Source organism: Cupressus sempervirens, chromosome 3 (assembly GCF_028749045.1).
Source record: "Cupressus sempervirens isolate cs-2001-9-10 chromosome 3, ASM2874904v1, whole genome shotgun sequence".
Taxonomy (NCBI): Eukaryota; Viridiplantae; Streptophyta; class Pinopsida; order Cupressales; family Cupressaceae; genus Cupressus; species Cupressus sempervirens.
Genome location: NC_143120.1, coordinates 745,409,665 through 745,421,833, shown reverse-complemented (window position 1 = coordinate 745,421,833; position 12,169 = coordinate 745,409,665). Strand labels below are relative to the sequence as shown.

Below are 12,169 nucleotides of genomic sequence, written 5' to 3'. Positions count from 1 at the left end.
TCTTCCTTGATTTCTAGTCAAGATGCATTTGTGATCTACAATCTTACAACTTGTGTCCAAATATGTTGCAAGTATAGTAGTAACCATTACATTTATAGCTCTTATGTGTTTGGATGAACTTATATCTAGACTCAAATGCACGATGCCCATACTTATTACAATGATAATAGTAACCATTGAATTTGAGATTAGCATAATTTTTCTTGCCATTTTTTCTCCTGCATACATTAGTTATGTATCTAAGCTTTCCACAATGATAACATGTTGGTTTCTTTAGCTTTGGATTCCTCATCTTGACCTTCTTTGATGATTCACCATATGTGTAGGTAGAGTGCTCAGTATAGCCAAGGCCAAATGTGTTTCACAGTCTTCTATGTGATATGAGTTGTTCATCCAGTAATTACTTTCTTGTGATATGTTCATTCTATACATCAAATATTTCTCATCCTTCAATTCACTCTTTAGTATTTTATTTTTAGTGCTTAGTTCAACAATTGCCTCCATTTTACTAGCATTTTCATGGTTTAAACCAAGTATTTGGTCTATCATATTAAAAAAATATTGTGTCATCATTTATATCTCTTCATCTTTTGTATCCAATCTTATATCTATCTATCTCTTGTCTTCTACCATCATATTATTTTCATCTTCATCTTTTCTTAGTCTATTAGTTGAGAGTACCTCATGGAATCACCTTCATGTTCATTTTTCAATATTTTCACCTATTCCATAAGATTATGATTCTTTTGAAGTAGATTAGCAATAATAGAATCAATTTCATCAAATATTTTCCCATCAGACAATTCTTCAATAACTTTCTCCTAGTATGTTGTCTCATTATTTTATTGAGAAATTTCCTTTCTTTTATTCAAGGATAGCTTCAAATTGTTCAAGACTTGTGGCCATCTATAGTTCCAATATATAATTCTCAATAGTCCTATCCAATTTATACTTCTACATGACTTAGATATTTACTCTTAGGCAATAAAAACCTCAACAAGCGAACACCGGTCTAATACCAATTTTTGAAAATACAAGATGGATAAGATGTTGAGAGGGGGGTTATTTAGTGTTCTCTTAAACTTTTCTTTTTACCCAAATAATCCCTTCTTTTCTCTTACAATTACTTAATTAATATTGAGCATATAATAGTTTGTATGCAATTGAAAGTAAATCAACGAAATAAATTTCAACACATGGGTAGAGGTACAAAACTGTGTCACCTTTTAGGTTGGCTTATCAAAATGACTAAATTTGAGTATTTCTATCAAAAAATCAAATTTTCTCAAACATATGATCTAGATAAATTCATTCTAGCTAAGCTATATATGGTCTCACACTTTTCCAATTGGAAATGTCCATTAAATGCATATTTTATACTAGTTTGTATCCAATTACTAAAGAAACAAAATATTTCATAAAATTGACATTTCAATAACTCTTACTATTGTATATCACATTTTTATAGTAAAATTTAAACACCATTTAAAGAGCTCAAAGTCAAGAATATATTCATAAAGAGTTTATAATGTTTTAATTAGATATAGTATATTATAATTAAAAAATTCTAAAAGTACATATTTTAACACTCAAAAAGATGTTGATTTTAAAACAAAAAAATATTAAATCATATAAAAAAAAATTAAAAATTATATGGCATTCTATAGGAGAGAGTCCTCTTTCATTATGTATAATTTTTCTTCTGGTTAGAATAGATTTGTTTTGAAAAATGTGGTGGGAGATGAGAACTATCGATTTTAGGTGAGTTGAAATCTGAATCACTATAAAAGAGAAAATATAAGTCTAAAGTTAATTTTTGTTTTTGATTGTTCTATATATATTTGTTATCTATAACATAGTCTAAGTTCAAATGGAAATAAGTTTATTTCCATATAGTTTTGTGGTGCAGAGTAAACCCCTATTTTTTAGCATTTTATAGCAAATAAAAAATTGTCTATAAAAATTAGGAAAATATATGATTTCTTATTCCAAATAATTATTAAAAATTATAATAATAAACTTCAACCATTTCTACACATTTCATTAGTTTATTTCATTTTCAAATTCTAAATAATAATACCAATTTTATGTCATTAAAGATGAACAATTATACTTTTGTTACCCTTTCCCTTTACAAAAGGGTGACACGGGTTTGTACTTTTACCCACATAAATTAATAAATATATAACACATAACACATTGAATTTTTGTATAGAAGAAACCCTTGATTAGTGAGAACACTATGATGGGGATGGAAACTACAAATCCATCACTAATATAGTAAGAGGTTACCTTATTAGGGATATAACTTTTTGTCACTTCTGATGACTTACTTGATTAGGAGTATACAATAAGATCTATAAGAATCTAACTTTTACAAGGATTTAATACCACTCATCAAGTGTGTACTCGGTTAAGAGGTTTACATATAAGATTGCTAATTCCACCTTTTTCAAGGATTTAAGAAACTACTACAGTGGTTAAACAATAACATAAATGACCTATAGTAGCAACTTACTTTTCTTGAATAAATCCTCTTCTACTCTATGATTATCACCTTCCTATGATAGACCTACTATTCATTATAACTCTATCTCTATCCTCTCTAACTTTTGATAGTGACCTTGATTCCTTCCTTACTATAATACTTCTTGACCAAAATTCTAACCAATACAACATCAATAACAACAAAAACCTTTGAAATATTCTCAACTAATCCTTTTATAGAGTTATTTTTTCATTTCTTAGCTTGACCTAATTAGACTTTTAGAACCTTCTCAATTTGATCTATGAGTGTGATTAATGGTTATGGAATCATCTTGTCTCTCCTTCCTTTCCAACTTAATTTTCATTGGTTTGATATGTCTTGAAATCATAACCAATAAATGCACATTCTTCAATAAAATCTTCGCAAATATTTACCTTGATTTATGTAAAAAAGTTTCTTTTCTCTGTAGAATCAAGTAGCATTTGAATCTATATCAATTCAAACTCTGATGTTGTTCTTGTAACACTCAATAAATATATTATTCTTTCTTTTTGACACTTTGTAAACTTTCACTTAATGTTCTCTATATAACTCAGTAAGCTCTATGCTCAAGGTATATTGAATTCTTCTCTTCTCAATGTGAATAGATTTACTCGGTATGGCTTGTAGTTTGACTTAGACTTGGTAGATGAAGTATTGCTCGAATTCCACTAGAGCTTGGGTACAACTGTAAATAGTTTTCTATATCCTCCTTCATTTCTTGGTTAACATAATAACTCAATTGTTTTATGCTTTTTGACACTAATAGGAAATATAATTCAACACCATTTTGGTGAATTTAGAGATTCCAACTCTCAAATTTCCCATACTACATTTCTAAGACAACTTGGTATTTTTAGTAAGTATTAATTTTAAGGTGGATAGAGAAATAAATTTTAGGAAATCTTGGAAGTGGAAAATTAAGAACTTTGGCAAATGAATTGAGTTGAAATCATTCACCATTTGAAATTTATTAATTTTTTAATTTTCTAAAAAAATTAGAAAAATCTTTAAAGTCAAGTTTGATGCACTAAATAGTCCAATAGGACCTCAAAAATGTGGTGATGGGTAGAGTTTATCCATTAGATTATAGAGCACTCAAGGATATTTTTGATGGTCTAAATAGTTTATCAATTAAAGACCTAAATTAAATTGTATGTCTTCCAAAAATTGGTTAGGGAACTACCCTATTTTTGAACTTGGTTCAAATTTGAGTTTCAAATTTTCTATTTTGGTTCACAGCCACTAAATTTCAAAATTCAAATTTATATTTTTTCTTGAAATTTAAAATGAAATTATTTTGGAACTAGCTTCACGGTTGAAAGGTAATGTTTGGAGAGGAAGGGTGTATGGTGGAAAGGGCTTTTCCTGATTTTATATAACCTATATATTGTTATGGAATATGGTCATGTAGTTTTATCTTATGTTTGTAATGTATATGTAGTAGAGTCTTTTAAAATTATATAATATAAATTTGTTTTGTTGGGTTCTTTTGTGTCTCGAGTTTGGCCCTGATCACTCTATCATTCAAAGACAAGGAAGCATGACCTTTTTAACCATTTTAGAATATTTCATTTTTATCTATTCAAATGTTAGCAAAGTGCCACATCCTCCACTATGCAATGACTTTTGTTCTTCAAAAGCCATCATAAGGTGATCATGTAAGTCCAATGAAGAATATAACCAAAGAATACATTTGTCTTGATCATAAATCTTAATAGAAAAATTACTTAGCTAATAAATCACCATATTAAATTGACTCATATGATTAGCTTTAATAGATCCCACTTCCTCCATCCTTAGAGAATATAGTTTCATTTTTAAGAATAACTTATTTACCAGGGATTTCTCCTTGATAAATATCACCAAGCTTCTTGCAAACCTTATCTTCAACCTTCCCTTCAAGTGATTGTAGGAAGAAATATTCATATACATAATTTTGATGAGGGAACAACCCAAGAAAAAATGAATACAACAGGAAAAGGATAATTTTATTAACAAAAATTATATACTATTACATTTAGTATAGCGAAAATAGACATCACTACATGCCGGATGGGCTTACAATATTATCAAATTCTAGAGAAAAACCCTTCTCACCATACCATCTCCCAAACTCCACAAAAACTACATTTACAATGCAAGAAATGACCTTAAGTAACCTAAATTAGGCTTAGGGTTAGGAATAAATTTTAGAATATGCCATTTGGAATCCACCAGCAAAGTAGAAGGTTCTAGAAGACACGTCAGAAGTCGGTGCAAAATTAGAAGAATCCAAAAATGGTAGTCCAACTTTTGGGAGGCATAACTTTTGATCTAGGACTCCAACTGATGAACCATTTATATTTTCAGAAAGATTTCCAAGCACTCTATAACCCTATGGACAAGCTTAGCTCATCCCCCATTTTTTGGGCATGTAAAAGGCTATTTAGTGCCTCAAATTTGACTTTGAAGAATTCTTAAGGGGGCAACTTAAAAATGCAATAACTTTCAAAGAGTAAAGCCTTTTGACCTGATTTTTTTTTGGAATACTTTAAATTATAAGTGAAATTACCCCTCAAACTTAAACCCTCTAACTCGTCATAATTATGGCTCAATTAAAAAATAACCTATTTTCTACACTCGCACATATCCCAAATTGCTTAAAAACACTAACCCATAAAGCTAATAGTGGAACTATGAGAGTTAGAATATCTATTTGACCCAAATGGGTATCCAAAAATACAAACACATTAAATAGAAACTAACACTAAGCATAATTTTGGGTGATACAAGATTGCCTATATACCACTGGATGCTTTTGCATCAAATTTTGGTTATCTTTGTAGAAAAATGTTGACCTATTAATGCTCGATACAAGTAGTAGACTTATAAAATTGAAAGGTGTTCAAGACATTTCAAGAACTCAATAGCCCATTGAACAAAGAAATAATACCAAGGGAGAATGCCTTTCAATAATCCCTAGGCTAATTCAAGCACATGGTTTGAACTCATGATCTAGGCTCTAATACCATTTTTTTTTGCATAAAAACATTGACTTATTAATTTTCAATACAACAACTAGACTTTTTAGGCGTGGAATGTAGTTTAAGTTATTTTGTGAACCATAGTGTAATGTTTCACAAAATAAGAAGACCAAGGACATAAACCTTGTAATAGGTAAATTCTTATCAAATCCTTTTCTTTTTTATCAATTTTTTCTCATACATCCTACATTGTAGTCTAGTGTTTCATTAAAGAAATAGTAGCCCATAGATCTCTATGTATACAAGCATGTCCTCTTTTAGAGTTTTCAACACCTAAGATTGGTTTCATTAAACTTTTTCACCTAGATTTCATTATATATTATTATCATATGAATCCTAAAAACATGTTATGAAATATTCCTCTACAAAACTCTAACTCCAAGTAGATCAATACAAAAGAAAAACATTTCTACTTAGTAACAACAAAATTAGTTTGTTAGGATATAATATCAATTTAAAATAAAGCCTAAATATAAAAAATAAATGGTTCAAAATGCTAAATATAATAGAAGAGATGATTTATTTGTAATTTTAATGAATTTTAAATTACTACAAATTAGCTAAACACATATAGAATCATAATCAAACAGATAAAATTACAACACCAAATATATGTGGGAAAATAGTTGTAGGAAAAAACTCATGCAATTCTTAGAGCTAACTCTCTTTAGGAGTACATATAGGTATAAATTATTCAAGAGAGGAATTTCCTATATAAAATCTTATTATAAGAATAACAACTTGTCGTATCAATTACACTATGAAACCACAAACATATAGTGTGTAACACAAGTGGAAAATAACCATGGTTTCCAAAACCAACATCAAAATAAAAGCACATGGGCTGTCATATAGAAATATTTCTAATCTCATGACACATTATATATAATAAATTCCAAAGATGAAATATATAATGCATCCATAATGACAACCTTTCCATGTGCAACACCTAATTGATACCACTTGTAAAAAATGAACTCCATCATAAATACTACTTTAAAAATGATATCTTTGCATAACTCTTCCATAAAACTAATAGCCATAATAGTCCTATAAATAAACTCATCATAGTTCCAAGATTGTAATATATGACATTAGTCCACCAATTTTATAAATTATAAAGTTGGTACAATAAAATAAATAAAGTAGACATTTTTGAACTCTAAGATTAAGAAACCTTAATCCCAACACATTTAACTAGTTTATAGGAACAAATATTTAATATATAGCTTGCTTAAAGTGAAACTAAGGAAGCAATTGTAGAAATGGTAGAAAATACCCATAATGTTGAGAAGCGATATGCATGATAGGTCCACTAAAACTTTATGTCGCCATGTAGTGCATGAAGAAAATTTTTAATGTGCCATAAGAATTTAATTACAATTGAAAAAGGGAATGCAACAAATGTACACACACAAAGAAGAAGAAGAAGAAGAAGAAGAGGAAGACAATAATCACTAGAATTCAATGTAAGTTAGTAGATAGGGGTGCAATATATTATTTTAATTAAATAATTAAAGTTTTATCTATTCAATTTGATGATGGAGGGAATATTAAAGTGATAAAAATTATTAATACAAAATATAATATATTAATGCTAAGATGATTCAAGGGTGGTTGATAGGAGCTTGGAATGGCCTATAAAATGGTGAAAGCGGCCAGGCTAGATTTTTTACTAGGATGTGGTAAATGTTGTTTCTCTAAATTTTCTCCCTTTTCATACTTCAATGCATACGTGGATAATTGATTTTTGTTTTGGATAATTTAATGGTGTTATAGTACGAACTTATAATTGTAGCTAATAACATGTAATTATTTAAGATCTATGATAAAAAGGAACAAAATAAATAAATGAATCAATGAAAATAAGAAGATCCTAACTTATTTTGAATAATTCATTGGTGTGGTTACTCGAGGACATTTTACTATTTCTATAATTTGTACATTTATAAGACCATGTCATGATTCCCAACATATAGATGTCCAAGATTAATTGTAAATGAATTCCTAACTTCAATTGAGATGATTTTTTTTTAAATTATACTTTATTTAATGTATGTAGCTAGTTCTAATGTTGAGATATAGTTTAGGAATGGATGGTAGAGGTATAGGAAAGTTTAAATTTTTAAAAGAATGTTAATAAGCTAATAAATTAGTTTTCTATTACTTAAAATATTAAATTTTAAAAAATTAGGTTTTTTTTTTAAATAACAAAAATTACTATAAATATGATCAAACTATTTTATTTGATATGTATAATTTTTTTAATTTAAAATACAAATAAATTATTTTATAATGCACATTTGAAGTAAAAACCTATGGACTTTAGGCTATGTTTATTTGACTATTTATTCTATATGCAGATTCTACAACAAGAGTTGAAATTACTTAGGCAACAAATTGATCTCTTAAAAAGTACTAACAGGTATGCAAATATCTTCATAATATAATTTTCTTTTAGTTTTATATATATTTTCTATTGTACTTTTAGAATGGTGATCTCAAATTAAGATACATCTTTGTTTTCCTAAATTTAATGAAATATTAAATTTATAGTATCTATGCCTATATCAAAAACTTAAGAATATAATTTCATGTATATGAAAATTCCTTAACTTAAGAACATCTACAAACCTTTAAAAGACAATGAAATTATTATTTTAAATCATTAAGAATGGATTTTTGGGTGTATAATGTGTATAAAGATAATGTAATCACCAAAGGTAACTACAACAACAAATTATTTCTTATATTTTATTGCATCACAAAATCATTACCCATGTGCACTTGTGAGAAAAACTATTCCTTAAAATTTTGGGGAGAAATATGGTATAATTAATTTATCAAACTCATTAAAGCATGTATATAATTATCAATACCATCTTCTAAATCAATTGAAAACTTGGCAATAAATCAATGTCTCGAAATCCATTATTATTTAAAATTCACTTATTCAATAGTGCATAAACACTTAAATCATAGAACCGTTAATTTTTTTTTTTACTCAAATAATTTTTAACCCTTATTATAATTAAAGCATAGGCTGAAACAAACTTTCAAAATACAAGCATGTCAAACCCATAACTAAGGTTCTTGAGAATTATTTGTGTCATAATAAAATAAAATAATTCTTATTAAAATGATAATTATAAGCATTCTAAACTAAACTTTAGTTCTTACATTACTCATGCTTTCAATTTATCGACATGTTTGGGCCTTGATTTTTCCAAAACATGTAGCGTGACCTATCATACATTTTTTGTACAATTACTAAAAGATCTAATTCCATTGTTTCTCTACCCTTAAATTTTATTAAAATATTTGGTAAAAATATTATCAAAGCTCAAAATTGTATGATAAGTCACTATTGTACTTAGTTCAAACTTTACATTTGCCAACAAATTCCAAACTTGTATCAAAATTACCAAAACTTGGAGCTATATTTATAGGTGGGTGACTAAATCCAAGATTTATTAATTGAATGCACTTACATTTTTAGTTATTTATTCTATATTAGGAGTTTTCAATAAAATATTAATTTTATAGAATGAACTTTTAGTTTGTTACTTTTATCCATGAAGTGAGTAAGCTCCTTCACATTTTTTAATTCATATTTTATTCCCACAATCCAATATATAGACTATTTTTTACAATCATCATGGAAGACATCTTTAAAATGCTACACTATGTCATCTATGCAGTACGTTTTTTCCTTATCTTCCAAAATGTGAAAAAGATTATTTTAACAAAATCCTCAGTAAATTGAAGAAAATTGTTATTTGCTTCTCCATATTTGATGGTCATGTGTATGTAATCTCTATATATGTCTTGAAATGAATAATTATTGCCCACAAAAATTTCATGTGGATCCTTACATCTAAAAGTTCCAATACTACTACCTTAAGAATCTTATGAAGATTGGATGTAATGATGCAAAAAAGGGAGATAATTACCTGGAATAAAAATTATTTCATCTATTCATGTACATGTACTTATTCTTTAGTTATCATATTGAACATTATTTAATTTCATTTTTATAAACTAATATAGGCTCATATTCTTCTTATTCTCTTGAAACATATACATCATTTATCCATTATAGTGTTTCTTATACAAAAGTTTTTAAACCTAAAACATATATACTGTACTTTAATGTTTATTGAAAACATAATGGAAGAGTTGAAGGATTCATGGGTCCTATCAAATGATTGGCATATTTCTTGAGTTCATTTATCTGGGATTGTATTTTTTCTTTATTATTCCTCATCCTTCTACACTTTTATGAATGGGGATATTTACAACCTCTTTTAAATGGTTCTTATGTCCCTCTCTTTTGAGTTTCCCTAGGTCTACCTCTTACATCTAATAATCTTCCTCTTTCTCTTGAAATATCTACATCATTTCTCTGATTTAGTGTTTGTGATACAAAAGTGTCTTAACCTAAAATATGTATACCTTATCTCAAAGTTTGTTGCAAATTTAAAGTAATCATTAAAGGGTCCATGGGTCCTATATAATTATTGACATGCTTCTTAAGTTCATTTATTTAGGTTTAGATTTTTCCTTTTTATCCACATTCTTCTACATTTGTATGAATAAAGTTATTGAAAATCTCTTGTAGAAGGTTATTTTCTCCCTATCATGTGAGTTCCCCTAGGTCTACCTCTTACATCTTATAATATTCATCTTTTATGTATTCTTTATTTTATATGTATAGATGTGCATGTGTTTGCATGTGTGTCTATGTATATGTATATGAACATACATACATACATACATACATACATACATACATACATATATATATATATATATATATATATATATACATGCATGTGTGTGAGAGAGAAAGTATGGTGATTTGGGTCCTCTAATACTCTCAAGTTTCATGGAAACTCTAAAGTCTTTGACTTCATTCACTTTGCAGCCCATTTTTCTCTTCTAACCAATTTGACATAACCTTTGTAAGTGAGGTTATTTTTTTTGTATGTGTATAGGTTTTCCTATTTAAGGTCTTTGTTTCATCTTCTTATTCTAGGGATGGATTTGGCGATTGTTTATAGAGGTTCTTCAAAAACCTATTCATTTCACCCCCCCTACTCCTATTATTAGACTTTTGTTTTTCCCACTCAATTTATATTTCCCTTTTAGACTTTTTTCTTTTTCTTTCAATAGAGATTTTTCAACAATATTATCCTGTTGTTGGATTTTAGGTTCGTTTTCTTTAGAGTCTTCATATAACCTTCTCGATATCCAATTCCATTTCTCCAATCATATAATAAAAATATTTTTTGGTCTCTTTATTGAACACATCCAAATAAATTAATATATTCCTCACTTCCTCATCTACCATGTCTACTATTTCATGTAAATTCATCTATATAAAAACTTATTACATTAGAAGTTATTCATCCATTAAATTTGGCTATTCTACCTTAACTTCCACATAATCTTAGATTCAATAACATATTCAATAAGAATATTTTATTGTGGTGATTTTTGTTATGTATTATTATAAGTAGTTAATAGGCTTGGTCTGTCATTCTCTTTTAGAGTAGAAAGAGTAGTAGGAACAATAATTTCTTGTGAATAGGATGAGAGCTTAGTCACTAGCTCTTATCATTCTTTTATTTCAAATAAGGGATTGTTACTCTTATTTCTCTTCTTCCTCAAACTCCTTTTATCACATCCTTCTTTATGTATGTTCTTATTCTCTTTTGTATTCAAAAATTTTCCTCAACCTTTTTTTTAATTCTCCTTAGTCTTTATATACCTAATTCATTGGTACACTAAGGATGGAGTAGAAATATTGGATGAAACAAGAGAAGTTGGTCTTTTACTTTCCTTAGTAGATTTTTTGGACCCCTATTTTATTTAAGTTGTGTTCTATTCCTTCTTGAGGTTTGTTAAATCATGTCCTATTTTTATATTATTTGATGAGTGAGTGGGGAAGTTTTATAAAAGTACTCATTCTCTTGGAGTTGTTGAAATTATTGGTTTATAGGATTTTCCCAACTCACCCTCCCTTAGAAAAAATTCCATTAGATAAGAGTATATTTTCCAATATTATTATCATTTCTCAACATACCTATATCTCTAGTCTATGTCTTCTTTCTCCTCATCATTCATTTATACACTATGTATTCCTTGGTTGAGTATTTTTTGATTTATAGGATTCATATAGCTTATTATAATCATCTTTATCCCTAACTATCTTATATATATTCTAATTCCATAATATTTAGAAAATAAATCTTGCTCCATTTTATAAAGGTCTAATAAATACACCTTATACTTATCTACGCAATATTTGTACTGATCTTCCATATTGGGGGCATTATTGAATTACACCGTTGAAGGTCCTAATGATGTCAAATTATCCCCTTGGTACTTTCACTCATTTGAGTGGTAACTTGATGTGGGAGCATCTTGAGTGCTTTGGAAATCTCATATCAACCAAAAATATTTCTTTTTTATCATTCATGTGTGTTGATCTTGGAATGGCCCTTGTTGTTCATGTTCTTTCTTTCTACATTGTATAATTCTTAATGAAGACTTATTGTGGATTCTTATCCTATGTTCATGGAAATTAATTTCATTCCTTGTGGGACTTATT

General features: G+C 28.0%; 1 protein-coding gene across 9 annotated transcripts in view; it reads left to right on the top strand.

Moving 5' to 3' along the window:
* Positions 1-12,169, top strand: part of LOC149568972 (MADS-box transcription factor 21-like) — a 376,483-nt gene that overhangs the window by 70,687 nt on the left and 293,627 nt on the right. For all 9 annotated transcript variants that reach the window (XM_089821778.1, XM_089821783.1, XM_089821779.1 and 6 more), the window contains exon 3: positions 7,917-7,978. In XM_089821778.1, the coding sequence (XP_089677904.1) occupies positions 7,917-7,978 (62 nt within the window). The remainder of the gene's footprint in view (positions 1-7,916; positions 7,979-12,169) is intronic.